Source organism: Oratosquilla oratoria, chromosome 38, assembly GCF_046742065.1.
Source record: "Oratosquilla oratoria isolate Oo_2021 chromosome 38, ASM4674206v1, whole genome shotgun sequence".
Classification (NCBI taxonomy): domain Eukaryota; kingdom Metazoa; phylum Arthropoda; class Malacostraca; order Stomatopoda; family Squillidae; genus Oratosquilla; species Oratosquilla oratoria.
Window position 1 is genome coordinate 41,924,185 of NC_134814.1, and position 15,271 is coordinate 41,939,455.

General features: G+C 46.6%; 1 protein-coding gene across 1 annotated transcript in view; it reads left to right on the plus strand.

The window, feature by feature from the left end:
* The window catches only part of LOC143020061 (trehalase-like), a 217,356-nt gene that overhangs the window by 186,070 nt on the left and 16,015 nt on the right, over positions 1-15,271 (plus strand). The window contains exons 7-8 of the mRNA XM_076176237.1: positions 4,974-5,111; positions 9,012-9,142. Of these exons, the coding sequence (XP_076032352.1) occupies positions 4,974-5,111; positions 9,012-9,142 (269 nt within the window). The remainder of the gene's footprint in view (positions 1-4,973; positions 5,112-9,011; positions 9,143-15,271) is intronic.

Here is a 15,271-nt window from a genome sequence, read left to right on the forward strand (position 1 = left end):
GGGTTGGTGATCAGTGAATATGGTTATCTTGTAACCTAGGATAAGAAACTTAAAATGTTTCAGACCCCATATGAGGGCTAGGCCTTCTTTGTGTGGGACTATAGATGATGAGGTCGTCTAAGTAGACGAATAATGAGACTCCTATCATGTCACTGAAAATGCGGGTCATCAACCTTTGTTGGGTTGAGGGGGCATTCTTAAGGCCAAAGGGCATACGTTCGAAATGAAAATGTCCTTTATCAGTGGAGAATGCAGTTACGGGTTTCGATTCATCTGTTAATTCCACTTGCCAGAAGTCAGACTTAAGGTCGATAGTGGAAAATACTGTATTCCCGTTGCCAATACATTGTAGTACATCTTGCATGGCGGGGAGGGGGTGTGGGTCAGATTGAGTGAGATGGTTGACTTTTCTAAAGTCCACAACAGGGCGTAAGGTTCCGTCTTTCTTAGGGATCAGGAAGAGGGGACTGTTCCACGGACTGTCTGAGTGGGAAATTACGCCTTGGTGTATCATCTCTTGTACACTGCTATTGACTTGGGATTTCCTACTGTGAGGTATGCGGTAAGCGGGAGTGTAGGAAGGGGGTTGTTAGGGGGAATTTGGATGTGATGTTTGATTATATCACATTTGCCTAGTGGTTCACCTTCTAAGGCGATAGCTGATCTAATCCTTTGTAGGAGGGCCAGTAGCTCGTGAAGAGTATCTCCGTTGGCTGATGTTGTGATTTGGTCTGGATGGATAGGGGTGAGGGGTTGTGGTGGTCTTACAGTGTTGATGTGTTGTGGGAGTGGTTCCTGGATTGGGGAATTATGGAGATGGACTGAACAAATGTTTGTGTTCTTCCTGATTTTGCGATGTTGATCGGAGAGATTTGTTAACATAGCTAGGGTGTGTTTATTTTCTGATATGTCCCAAGAGTGTTCAATTGAGATGTTGGTAAGTCTAGACGTGTCTGAGTCAATTATGACGTCCTGATGTCCGATTGCTCCGGGTATAAATAGTGGGACAGTCATGGAATGTCTAGGGGGAATGATGACTGTGTTAGACATCAATGCCTTTGAGGTGACATAAGGGGGTGGTCGGAAGGAATAGCTGTTAGTGGGATTTGGAGTATTTAAGGAAGGGAGACATGAGATAGGTTGTGTGTTTGAGTCGGGTGTCTCAGGAATTGTTGACTCATTATTTACATCTCGGAAGGAGATTTTGTTGGTCTCAAAGTCTATCTTAGTTTTCCAGTCCCGCAAGGACTTTAATCCTATGATACCTTGTTGGTCGAGACTCCACTCATCAGCTATGTGGAAGGATGTGAAACCTACTTGGGAATTATTCACTTCTATGTTTAGATCAATCATGTCGTGAAGTGAAATGGTGCTCCCTTCTATTAGGAGTCCTTCCATATTGGAAAATTTAATTTGGGGTGGGTCATTTAATGCTTCATAGAGTGCTCTGGGGATGATGTTCAGGTTTGTTCCTGTATCTACCAGCATGTCAACTGTGAGTTGATCTAGGGTCACTTTTAGGGTGACATAGTTGTGGTGTGTGTGAGATGTTCCTATGGTGGTTTGGTGCGTGAGGCTGGTACGCGTTCCCCCAATCGGTGTCGAGTTGTGCGTGTTGTGTGGGAGGGAGCTGTTTGTCGAGGGGTGGTGAATGGTTTGTTAGTTCTCTGGTGAGGTTGTGGTTGTGATTTTTGTTGAGAACACACTTCGTTGGAGTGAGTTGTGGTTTTGTGTAGGTTGCAGTATTTGTTTGGATGTGTTGGTGTAGGTAGGAGTGGAGGTTTGGAGGGGGGTGGAGCTTGTATGGTTTGATGTTGCACTTTGCATTGTGCATCCGTATGGGAGGTAGTACCATGAATTGAGCAAGGGATGGCGCGGTGTTGTACCTGCGGGTATTGTTGTTGCTGTGTTCGACACTGGGCGTCGGTGTGGGAAATGGTTCCATGAACTGAGCAAGGGATAGGGTGGTGTGGTGCCTGTGTTTGCATTTGTTGTTTTTGTATGCAGTCTCTAGTGTTGTGACTTGTTGACAAATGGTAGGAACACCACTTAGAAGATTGTCCTGGATTGGTGGGAGGGGGCAGCTGTGACTGAAGGCTATTTAGTCTGGGGAGATAGTGGTGGGTGGAGAGGGGGACATCGCAAGCGTTGGTGATATCTAGGATGTAGGTATAAGCTAATGGATTTCTAGTGTTTAATTCCCTTTTTGAGGCCTCTTTTAAACACTTTGGTGGGAGTTGAGAAAGATAGAAACCTATCTCAAAGAATGTGATTTAAGTTTTCTATAGTCATGGCTCTTTTCCCATTAGAGTCAGTGTATACCCAAGGGCTATTATTTTCTAGGTCCTCCCTAACTTCTTTAAATTTGCTAGCAACAAAATCGTAGATGTTTGTCTGTGTTTGAACTCTAGTGTTATTTAGAAAAGTGAGGATGAAACTGATGTTGTTGGCTTTGTTCTGAAAAACATTTAGCAGGTGATTTTTGTAGTCCTGATATGTGATTCCACTCGCGACTAAACTGTCTAGCATTCGTGCCCTCGATCTGAATTCATCTGATGCTTCTATTTTCTGACGGCATAGATTTATCTTGTCTAATTCAGTGTAATGTTGGTTCTTTGAAAAGAAAAGGTCACATGCTGTCAGAAAGTCAGTAAAGGACAGCCCACCTTGGCAGTATATCCACATCAATTTAAGGTTTGAAAACTTCTGAGTGTACTTCACTCGCATGGGCGTGCACACACACACGTACACACACACACACACACACACACACACACACACACACACACACACACACACATACACACACACACACACACACACACACACACACACACATACACACACACATACACACGCACACACGTACATACACACGCACACACGTACATACACACACACACACACACACACACACACACACACACACACACACACACACACACACACACACACACACATACATACGATCACGAGTCCAGCACGTGATCCAAAGACCAAGGTGAATACACACGTACACACACACGTACACACACACGTACACACACACGTACACACACACGTACACACACACGTACACACACACACACACACACACACACGTACACACACACGTACACACACACACATACACACACGTACACACACACACACACACGTTCACACTTACACACGCACGTACACACACGTACACAAACACACACACGTACACACGTACACACACACGTACACACACACGTACACACACACGAACACACGTACACCTACACGAATACACGTACACACACACGAACACACGTACACATACACGTACACACACACGTACACACACACACACGTACACACACACACACGTACACACACACACACGTACACACACACACACGTACACACACACACACGTACACACACACACACGTACACACACACACACGTACACACACACACACACGTACACACACACACGTACACACACACACACGTACACACACACACACGTACACACACACACACGTACACACATACACACACACGTACACACACACACACACACGTACACACATACACACACGTACACACATACACACACGTACACACACACACGTACACACATACACACACGTACACACACACACGTACACACACACACACACGTACACACACACACACACGTACACACACACACACACGTACACACACACACACATACGTACACACATACACACACGTACACACACACACGTACACACACACACGTGCACACACACACACACACACACACACACACACACACACACACACACACATGTATGCAACAAGACACAGTACATTCCCAGGAGGGCCAGACAGCTGGAACTGGTTTACCCTCACCACTTCATTGACATGTACGTAACAGACAAGAACACCCCTTCCGGCTGCATACATGCATACACGTGTATTCACTTGGTCTTTGGATCACGTGTTGGACTCGTGATCGACGGCTATTTCCCTCCTGGAAGAGAGCTCAGAGCTCGTAGGTCCGATCTATGGGTAATGCTATGACCTTGCACACACACACACACACACACCCAACTCCCCGCCCACGAGAGTCAGAGTAACGACCCGAGGCACAGCGATACCGAAATAATTTCGGCCCTGGGCAGGATTCGAACAGGGTACTGGGAGCACTTCTACTTCCCAGTTCAGCGCTCTACCAACTGTGCCACCGAGTCGGTGTGCGTGCGTGTGTGTGTGTGTGTGTGTGTGTGTGTGTGTGTGTGTGTGTGTGATTACTGTCTTGAATGAATTAAATCCGTCTCAAGTTTGGTCTATGTAAATTTTGCATTTCCGCAAAAACAGACAAAAGGTCTTTCGTAGCTCGTGATATTATATTCTTTGGTTCTCTTATCCTGGGAGGAGGAGGAGGAAGAAGAGGAGGAGGAGGAGGAGGAAGAAGAGAACGACGATGAGTAAGACGCCGCTATCATTGAAGACGAAAAGAACAGTGATAGATCGATAAAGTACCCCTGGTTGGGACGCAAATTATACCCTCTTGCCCCCAACGCCCTTTGTAAGGAAAGGAGGACACGGACAAACTGAAAAAAGAGGAGGAAAAACAAGTTGCGTCTCTTATCAAAGAGGAAGAACCTCCTTTTATCTTTGTCTTTAAAATTTCACTCGGAGTCAAAGAAAACGTTTTCGGTTAGGGATTTTTTTTTCCCGGTCACCTGTAGCGGCACGTTGGGAGTGTGGCATGAGCTACCAAAAAAAAAGAAAAAAAAAAAAAAAAAGTGGGAGGGGGGGGGGAACTGTGAGGTGTTGGGTACCGGAAGGTAGACCGATACAAAAAAAATATATATATATATATATATATCCAATGAACTTTCTTACTCCCCTCTCTCTTCTTTCTTCTCTCTTGTCTCTTCATTATTCCACTGACGTGAATTATTTTGTTGCGTCCGTCCACGTGGTATAAACTGTGGTCTTTCTCGCAGAGAGAACATCGATTTGTTGGAGGAGGAGTTCCTGTTCTGGCACAACAACCGATCTGTCAGCGTGACCCTCCAGGGCAAGAAGGTCCACGTCGCCCAGTACCGCGTCAACGTTGGAGGACCTCGGCCGGAGTCTTACAGGTGAGAAATGGAGAGCCACCCCCATTTTCTTTCGATCGTTTGTGTATCTGTGTATTCGTTTATGTATAATGTATATTGTGTATAATTTGTGTGCTTTGAGTGTGTGTGCGTGTGTATGCGTGTTTTGTTTTATGTACATGGGTGCATGTGTGTGAGTGAGTGCGTGTGTGAGGGTGCATGTGTGTGGGTACCTGTGTGTGTGGGTGCCTGTGTGTGTGGGTGCCTGTGTGTGTGCATGTGTGTGGGTGCATGGGTATGCGTGTGCGTGTGGGTGCATGTGTGTGTGGGTGCATGTGTGTGTGGGTGCATGTGTGTGTGGGTGCATGTGTGTGTGGGTGCATGCGTGTAGGTGCATGTGTGTGTGGGTGCATGCGTGTATGCGAGTGCGTGTGTGAGGGTGCATGTGTGTGGGTGCCTGCGTGTTTGCATGTGCGTGTGTACATGTGCGTGCGTGTATGTGAGTGCATGTGAGTGTGCATCTATGGATTTGTATGTACTTGTATGATATTTATGCATTTCATTGTTTAGTTATTTAGTTTTTATTTACTTTCTATGTCAGAGGAAGAGGTGATGGGTAGGGAGGAGGAAGACGCAGAGGTAATTCGTAGAAGAGAGGGCCGTTTAATAGGGTCGTTAACAGTGTTGAGTCTTTGCCGTCTCTGTGGCCGTGGCGAGGGGGGCGTCGTGATGACGCCCATAGCCAAGAGTTAAGGAGGGGAAGGTCAATTCAAGGCCCCATGATTTTTTTCCTCTCCTCTCTTTCGCTTCGCTTCGGTGCCCAAGAGCAGTCGAGGACCGAGGGCGCAAGTGATTTTGTTCCATGTTTATCTTTTATATATTATTTGTTTTATTCTGTTTATTCATTTGCTTATTTTGTCCGTTTTTTTTTTTTAGTTACTTGCTCATTTATTTTTATTTACATGTTCGTTATTTTCATGTCAACATTAATCTGTTTACTCAATACTTTATTTCTGGTTATTTGTTTATCCAATTGTTTGTTTATTTTTAGGTAGTATTGGTGGGGAATGAATTTTGGTTTGGACTCGATGTAATCTCTGAAACTAAAAGAGAACAAAACATACGCTAAATAAAATGTCTATATCTATATACCAAGGACTTTTCCCCCTTACAAGGAAGGTAGCCAAGTCAAAAGGCAAATACCCACTGCCAGCCATTCCACCCCGACCCATTCCACTCTCATCCACCACCCTTTCCTCCATCTCATCTTAGCTCCTCATGGATGACGGGTCATCCCTGTGTCCCGCCAATGGCCCTGGGTCAGAACCAATGTAGCAAGACACAACACATCCACAGCAAGGCCGCTTCGTTAAATCGGCGACCCCCCTCTCCGTCCCCTCGTGCAGAAAAAGAAGACAGGAAGAAATCCCTTTGGGCTGAGTCAAAATATTATCCATACATAACCACTACCTACCGCCCCTCATTCCCCACCCCCTCCCTCCCTTGCATCACAGTATCATCTATAAACAGCCATTCTCCACTCACCCCTATCTCTTGCCTTCTCCATACCTTGCTCAACAGACATTCTCCTCTTGCTCAGCCCTCCTTTCACCTTATTCATCCATCTCATCATCGGTCGTCCACTCAAGTTCACTCCACCCACCTCTGCCTTCCATACCTCTTTTACTAAAGTTTCTTCATTCTTTGTGTCCAAACTATCCAAATACTTTCATCAGCCATATCTGCTATCTTTTCCAACCCCGCTCTCCTCCTCACCTCCTCGTGTTTCACTCCATCCAACCTAGTAACCCTTTCCATACTTCACTTTTCGTCTCAAACAAGTGTAATTCTTTCCTCTCTGCCTCCTTTAAATTCCAACTTTCTGCCCCATACAGTGCCGTCGGCACAGTCATCCCTTCATATAGTTTTCTCTCTACATCCATTCCCAAATGCCAATTTCTCATGACACCTGTATAATCCCCCAAAACGTTTAAGGTATTTACTTTCCTCTCAGTCTACAATTTACTTCCACCTCCACTTCTCCCTTTCCTGCCGCATGGGACTCCAAATACCTAAAGCTATCCACTTCCTCCAGCCTCTGCCTCTCTCCTTTAAGACTTACTTACAACTTGCTGCCATCCTCTCCCCTTGTACATCTCGTCACTTTACTTTTAAACATGTTTACCTTCAGCTTTCCTTTATCGCATACCCTCCCAGACGCCATCACTAACTGCCTTAGTCCCTCCTTTCATCCTGCTACAAGTGCACTGTCGTCAGCAAACAACAACTGGCTCACCTCCCACTTTTCTCCATTTTCTATAACCATTTCCAGTCCCCTGCCCATTACCCTCTCCTTTACCTCCCAATCTATGCACACATTGAATAGCCATGGTGACGTGACATCCCTGACGGAATGTCACCTTTATCTCAAACCTTTTACTCTCTCAACTTCATTTCTAACACAGGCTCTACTACTCTTGTAAAAACTTTTGACTACCCTTAGCTTTCCCCCAATCCCATATATCTGCAAATCCTCCCACATTGCCTTCCTGTCTACCCTGTCATAAGCCTCTTCCAAATCTATCAAGGCCCAAAAAACATCCTTACCCTTTGCTAAAGGATATTACATATGTCTTACCACGAAAATCAGATCCACGCAACCCCAAGTTTCCTAAATCCACACTGTTCCTCACCAATTACTCCCTCTGTTTCCCTCCTAATCCTCTCAGTTAAAACCTTCCCATATGCCTTTCCAACTACACTCAACAAACTGATCCATCTGAAACTACTACATCCACATTTGTCCCCTTTACTCTTGTAAAGCGGAACTATACAGGCACTCCTTCAGTCCTCCGGCACTCTACCTTCGTTTAAACGTACATTAAAGAACATTACTAGCTAGCCCTTCTTCAGACACTCTGCATGACATTCATCCAACCCAGGTGCTTTACCTGACCTTACCAGTAAGATAAGGATAAATAAACAGACAAAAAAGTAGTACTAAAATAGAATAAGAATGCAACTAACGAGGCGGAAGCCTCTAACCATCAAGTAGACATCAGCCCATGTAAATAAAAACAATCTCGTTTTGTAAACATGACATCAGACACCGTCATAAGCAAATAGCGCTATAAGGTGAGCGACATTACGTCACTAGCGTGGCGGTCGTTTCAGTTTTGGAACGAGACTGGGAAGGAGCGAGGAGGTAGAGACGTGGTTGGAATGGTTTTATGACCTGGAAACACTTCGCCTCTGGGGAAGAAAACGAGGTAATCTTGCATAAAAAGAAATTTTTATAAAAAGGACGCTTGCAGTTTGAATGAAGACCATTTTGAGTTTGTGGGGAGGCAGAGGGCGAAGGTGGAAGTGGTTATGATGTGAATATGTGAGGTCATAAAAAAGAATATCGAACTTAGATGGAAAAATGTCAGGACCCTATCGTTCCGACATAACTTGGACTTAAAAAAAAAAAAAAAAAAAAAAAAAAAAAACGGGTGCATGGTGAGGTTGGAGGAGGTATGGGCTAACCTTCTCGCATTCTTATCTTCTGATGACTCGAACTCGACTTCGCAGGGAGGACTACGAGCTGGAGAAAAAAAAATATATAAAATTTATATATATATATATAAATATATATATATATATATAAATAATATATATATATATATATATACAGTATATATATATATATAATATATATATATGGGTGAGTGGTGAGGTTGGAGGAGGTATGGGCTAACCTTCTCGCATTCTTATCTTCTGATGACTCGAACTCGACTTCGCAGGGAGGACTACGAGCTGGAGAAAAAAAAAAATAATATATATATATACAGTATATATATATATATAATATATATATATGGGTGAGTGGTGAGGTTGGAGGAGGTATGGGCTAACCTTCTCGCATTCTTATCTTCTGATGACTCGAACTCGACTTCGCAGGGAGGACTACGAGCTGGCCGAGAGCCTGCCTGCGCAAGAGGAGGAGGACCTGTACGTGCAATTGAAGTCAGGAGCCGAGTCTGGATGGGATTACTCCACCCGCTGGTTTGTCAACAATAACACCAACGAAGGTAAGGAGGTCTTCGACCTTCTGGTGGCAAAGACTCTTCATCGAAGGCAGGAGCTCCTTTGGGGCAATCACAACGAATTGTATAGTGTATAAACAATGTCCACGCACTCGCTCTCGTTCTCTCTCGCTCGCTCTCCTCTCTCGCTCGCTCTCCTCTCTCGCTCGCTCTCCTCTCTCGCTCGCTCTCCTCTCTCGCTCGCTCTCCTCTCTCGCTCGCTCTCCTCTCTCGCTCGCTCTCCTCTCTCGCTCGCTCTCCTCTCTCGCTCGCTCGCTCTCCTCTCTCGCTCTCTCTCCTCTCTCGCTCTCCCCACTCGCTCGCTCTCCTCTCTCGCTCGCTCTCCCCACTCGCTCGCTCTCCCCACTCGCTCGCTCTCCCCACTCGCTCGCTCTCCCCACTCGCTCGCTCTCCTCTCTCGCTCGCTCTCCTCTCTCGCTCGCTCTCCTCTCTCGCTCGCTCTCCTCTCTCGCTCGCTCTCCCCTCTCGCTCGCTCTCCCCTCTCGCTCGCTCTCCCCTCTCGCTCGCTCTCCCCTCTCGCTCGCTCTTCTCTCTCGCTCTTCTCTCTCTAGCTCTTCTCTCTCTAGCTCTCTTGCTCTTTTTTCTCCTTCGCTTTCTCGTAATCTTTCGGTCTTCCTCTCTCACTCTCTTCCTCTCTTGCTCTTGCTCTTTCTCGCTCCCTCTTTCACTGTCTCTCTCGCTCTTTCGCTATCTTTCTCTCGCTGTCTTTACCTCTCATTCTTTACCTCTCATTCTTTCTCGCCCTCTTTCTCACTAGCTTTCGCTCTCTCGCTCTTTCTCGCTCTCGATTTCTCTCTCATCTCTTCCTCTCTCTCTCTCTCTCCCTCTCCCCCTCTCTCTGTCTCTCACTCACTCCCCCTTCTTTCTCTCTCTCCACTTCTCTCTCTCTCTTCCTCGTTTTCTTGCCCGCTCACTCTTGCTCTTTCTCTCGTCTCTCCTCTCTCTCCTCACTCCCTCTGTTCTCTCATCTCTCTCATCCCCCTCTTTCTTTTTTCTCCCATCTCCTCTATTCATTCTCTTCTATCTCTCTCTCTCCCCTCCCTCTCTCTCTCTCCCCTCCCTCTCTCTCTCTCCCCTCGCTCTCTCTCTCTCTCTCTCTCTCTCTCTCTCTCTCTCTCTCTCTCTCTCTCTGTGTGTCGCTATCCCTCTTACTCTCTCGCTTTCTCTCTTGCTCTCTCTCTGTCTCGCCTCTTCCCCTCTCTCCTATCTTCTTTCTGTCTGTCTCGTCTCTCTCTCGCTTTCCTTACCTCTTATTCTTTCTCTTTCTCGCTCTCGCTCTTTCGCTCTTTCACTCTTTCTCGCTCTTTCTCGCCCTCTCTAGCTCTCGCTTTCAGTGTCATCTCTCCCTCATCTCTCATCTCCCACCGTCTCTCTCTCTCTCTCTCTATCTTTCTCTCTCCTTTCTCTCTCTCCTCTCCTTTCTCTCTCCTCTCTCTTTTCTCTTTTCTCTCTCTCCTTTCCTTTCTCCTTTCTCTCTCCCCTTTCCTTTCTCCTTTCTCCTCTCTTTTCTCCTTTCTCCTTTCTCTCTCCTTTTTCTCTCTCTCCTTTTTCTCTCTCTCCTTTTTCTCTCTCTCCTTTCTCTCTCTCTCCTTTTTCTCTCTCTCCTTTTTCTCTCTCCTTTTTCTCTCTCCTTTTTCTCTCTCTCCTTTCTCTCTCCCTCCTTTCTCTCTCCTTTCTCTCTCGCCTCTCTCTCTCGCATCTCCTCTCTCTCGCATCTCCATCCCTCTCTCTCTCTCTTATTCGTTCGGTTTCTCTTTTTCTCGCTCTTCTAATCTTTCTCTTACTCCCTCTCTCCCTCCTTTCTTCTCTCTCTCTCTCTCTCTCCCTCCTTCTCTCTCTCTCTCTCTCTCCCTCCTTCTCTCTCTCTCTCTCTCTCTCGCTTTCTTTTACTCGCTCGCTTTCTCTTTTGCTCGCTCTCTTTTACTCTTTCTCACTCCTTCCTCCCTCCTTTCTTCTCTCTTCTGTCTCTGTCTTCTCTGTCTCTCTGTCTTCTCTCTCCTCTCTCTCTCCCGCTCTCTTCTCTCACTCCTGCTCTCTTCTCTCACTCCTCTGCCCTCTCATTCTCTCTCTCTCTCCACCGTATTCTCACTTCTCTTGCTCTCTCTCTCCCCTGTTGCTCTCTCTCCTCTCCTCTCTTCTCTGTCTCGTCTCTTTCGCTATCTCTCTCGCTCTCTTTACCTCATTCTTTCTTTTTTTCGCTCTCGCTTTCTCGCCCTCTCTAGCTCGCTCTCGCTTTCTTTCTCCTGTCTCTCTCTCCCCCGTCTCTTTCTCTCCCTCACCCCCCTCTCTCTATCTCTCTTTCTCTCTCCCTCTTACTCTCTCGCTTTCTTTTACTCGCTCGCTTTCTCTTTTGCTCGCTCTTTCTCTCCTTTCTCCCTCTCTCTCTCTCTGTGCTCTGCTCTCTTCTGTCTTCTATCCTTTTCTCTCTCCCTGTGTCTTTCCCCTTCTCTCTCCTTCTCACTCTCCTTTTGTCTCTCTATCTTTCCTATCTTTCTCTCTACTTCTTTCTCTTTCTTCCCTTTCTCTCTCCTTTCTATCTATACTCTCACCTTTCTCTCTCCCTCCTCTCTCTACTTTTTTCTCTCCCTACTCCTCTTTCCTTCTCATTCTGTCTCCTCCCCCGCTCCCTCTCCCTTTCAATATCTCTCTTCATTCTCTCACTTTCTCTCCTCCCCTATCTCTCTCTCCTATCTCTCTCTTTGCTTCTCCCTCTCTCCTTTTCTCACCATCTGTTTGTGTCTCCTCTCTCCCCACGCTCTCTCTCTCTCTCTCTCTCTCCCCTCTCTATCTCTCTCCTTTCTCCCACTTTCCTTTCTCACTACCTCCTTTCTTTCTCTCTCCCCTTCTCTCTCTCTCTCTCTCTCTCTCTCTCTCTCTCTCTCTCTCTCCTTTCTCCCTCTGTCTTTTCTCCCTACCTCCTCTTTCTTTCTCCCCTTCTCACTCCTCTTTATCTTGCACTCTCTCTCCCCTTGTCTCTCTCGCATTCTCTTCTCTCTACTCCCCTCTCTCTCTCTCCACTCCCCTCTCGCCGCCACCTCTTTGTTTTCTCTCTCTCCTCTCCCCCTCATTCTCTCTTCATTCCTACTCTCACCCCTTCATTTTTTTTCTCTTCTCTCATGCTCTCTCGCTCTCGCTTTTTCTTTCTCGCTTTCTCGCCATCTTTCTCTCTAGCTCTCGCTCTCATTTGCATTCTCGCGCTCTCCTTCACTCTCGCTCTTTCTCTCTCTCGCTTTCTCTCGTTCTCTATTCTCTCTCTCCTCTCAGTCGTTCTCTCTTCACTCCGCTCTTTCTCCTTCTCTCATTCTCTCTCCTCCTCTCTCAATCTCTCTACCTCTTTCGCTCTTTTCCTCTCTCTCGCTTTTTCTCTTTCTTGCTCATTCCCTCGCTCTCGCTTTTTCTGGCTATCTCTAGCTCTCGCTCTTTCTTTTGCGCTCTCCTCCTTTCTCGCTCTCTTCGTTCTCTTTCTTTCTTGCTCTCGCTTTCTCGTATCTCTCCTCTCTCTTCCTCCTCTCATCTTTCTCTCCTTTCTCTTCTCTCTCTCCCTCTGTCTTCTCTTTCCTCTCTTTCTTTTCTCGCTCCTCTCTTCTCTCGCTCCTCTCTTCTCTCGCTCCTCTCTTCTCTTACTCCTTCTCTCTCTCCTCTCATTCTCTTCTATTCTCTCTCACTGTCTTTCCTCTTCTCTCTCCTTCTTGCTCTCCTTTTGTCTCTCCTCTCTATATTTCCTATCTCTCTCTCCCCCCTCTCTCTCCTTCTCCCCCTCCTTCTCCCCCCTTCTCCCCCACTCTCTTCTCTCTTCTTCTCCCTCTCTCCTTCTCTCTCACCATCTCTTTTTTCTCTGCTTCTCTCTCGCTTTCATCTCTCCCCACGTCTTTCTCATTTCTCCCTCCTCTTTCTCACCTTTCTCTCGCTCCCCCCTTGTCCCTCTCCTCTCTTCCTCATTCTCTCATCATTCCTTCTCACTCCTTCGCTTTCTCCCTCTCCCCCCTCTGTCTGTCTACCTCCACCTCTTTCTCGCTCTTTCCGTCTCTTTCGCTCTCGCTTTTTCTTTCTTTCTCTCTAGCTCTCGGTCTTTCTCTTGCGCCCTCCTCCTCCTCTCTCGTCTTCGCTCTCGTTGTCTTTCTCGCTCTTTCTCTTTCGCTCCCTCTTTTCCTCCCTCCTCTCTCGCTCTCGCCTTTTCGCTCTCTCATCTGTCTCCCTCCTCTCATCCATTTCGTCTCTCCTCCTCCTTACCCCCCCCTCTCTCTCTCTCTCTCTCTCTCTCTCTCTCTCTCTCTCTCTCTCTCCCTCTCCCTTTTTCTCTCCTCCCCCTTCTCCCCCCCTCTCTCTCTCTCTCTCTCTCCCCTTTCTCTCTCTCCCCTTTCTCTCTCTCCCCTTTCTCTCCTCCCCTCTTTCTCTCCTCTATCTCCTCTCTCTCCCCCTCCATCCCCCTTCTCTCTTTTTCCCTTCTATCTCTCCCCTTTCACCCTTCTATCTCTCCCCTTCTTTTCACTTTCTCTCGCCCCCTTCTCTCTCTCGCCACCTTCTCTCTCTCGCCCCTTCTCTCTCTCGCCCCTTCTCTCTCTCGCCCCTTCTCTCTATCTCTCTCGCCCCTTTCTCTCTCTCTCCCCCTCCTCTCTCTCCCCCTCTCCCCTTCTTTCTCTCCCCCTTCTCTCTCTCTCTCCCCCTTCTCTCTCTCTCCCCCCTTCTCTCTCTCCCCCTTCTCTCACTCTCCCCCTTCTCTCTGTCTCCCCCTTGTCTCTGTGTGTCTCCTTGTCTTTCTCTCCCCCTTCTCTCTTGTCTTTTTCTCTTCTATCTCTCCTTTTCTTTCTCCCTTCTATCTCTCCCCTTCTCCTTTTCCCTTTTTCACTCTCCACTTTTCCCCTTCTTTCCCACCTTCTCCCCTTCTCTTCTCCTTTTTCCTTCTCTTCTCCTTTTTCCTTCTCTCTCTCTCTCTCTCTCTATCTATCTTTTTCCTTTCGGTCCCCTTTTTTTGTCCTCTCTGTTACCTTCTCTTTTTTCCCATTTCTCTGCCCCCATCTTTTTTCCCTTCTGTTTGTCCCCTTCTCTTTTTTCCCTCTCCTCTTTTTTCCTCATCTTCTCTTTTTTCATATTTTTTTTTTCCTCTCACCTTATATTTTCCCCCCTCTCACCTTATCTTTTTTCCCTCTCACCTTCTTTTTTCCCTCTCACCCTCTCTTTTCCCCTCTCACCCTCTTTCTCCCCTCTCACCCTCTTTTTCCCCTCTCACCCTCTTTTTCCCCTCTCACCCTCTTTTTCCCCTCTCACCCTCTTTTTCCCCTCTCACCCTCTTTTTCCCCTCTCACCCTCTTTTTCCCCTCTCACCCTCTTTTTCCCCTCTCACCTTATCTTTTTTCCCTCTCACCTTATCTTTTTTCCCTCTCACCTTATCTTTTTTCCCTCTCACCTTATCTTTTTTCCCTCTCACCTTATCTTTTTTTTCCCTCTCACCTTATCTTTTTTCCCTCTCACCTTATCTTTTTTCCCTCTCACCTTATCTTTTTTCCCTCTCGCCTTATCTTTTTTCCCTCTCACCTTATCTTTTTTCCCTCTCACCTTATCTTTTTTCCCTCTCGCCTTATCTTTTTTCCCTCTCGCCTTATCTTTTTTCCCTCTCGCCTTATCTTTTTTCCCTCTCGCCTTATCTTTTTTCCCTCTCGCCTTATCTTTTTTCCCTCTCGCCTTATCTTTTTTCCCTCTCGCCTTATCTTTTTTTCCCTCTCGCCTTATCTTTTTTCCCTCTCGCCTTATCTTTTTTCCCTCTCGCCTTATCTTTTTTCCCTCTCGCCTTATCTTTTTTTTCCCTCTCGCCTTATCTTTTTTCCCTCTCGCCTTATCTTTTTTCCCTCTCGCCTTATCTTTTTTCCCTCTCGCCTTATCTTTTTTCCCTCTCGCCTTATCTTTTTTCCCTCTCGCCTTATCTTTTTTCCCTCTCGCCTTATCTTTTTTCCCTCTCGCCTTATCTTTTTTCCCTCTCGCCTTATCTTTTTTTCCCTCTCGCCTTATCTTTTTTTCCCTCTCGCCTTATCTTTTTTTCCCTCTCGCCTTATCTTTTTTTCCCTCTCGCCTTATCTTTTTCCCTCTCGCCTTATCTTTTTTTCCCTCTCGCCTTATCTT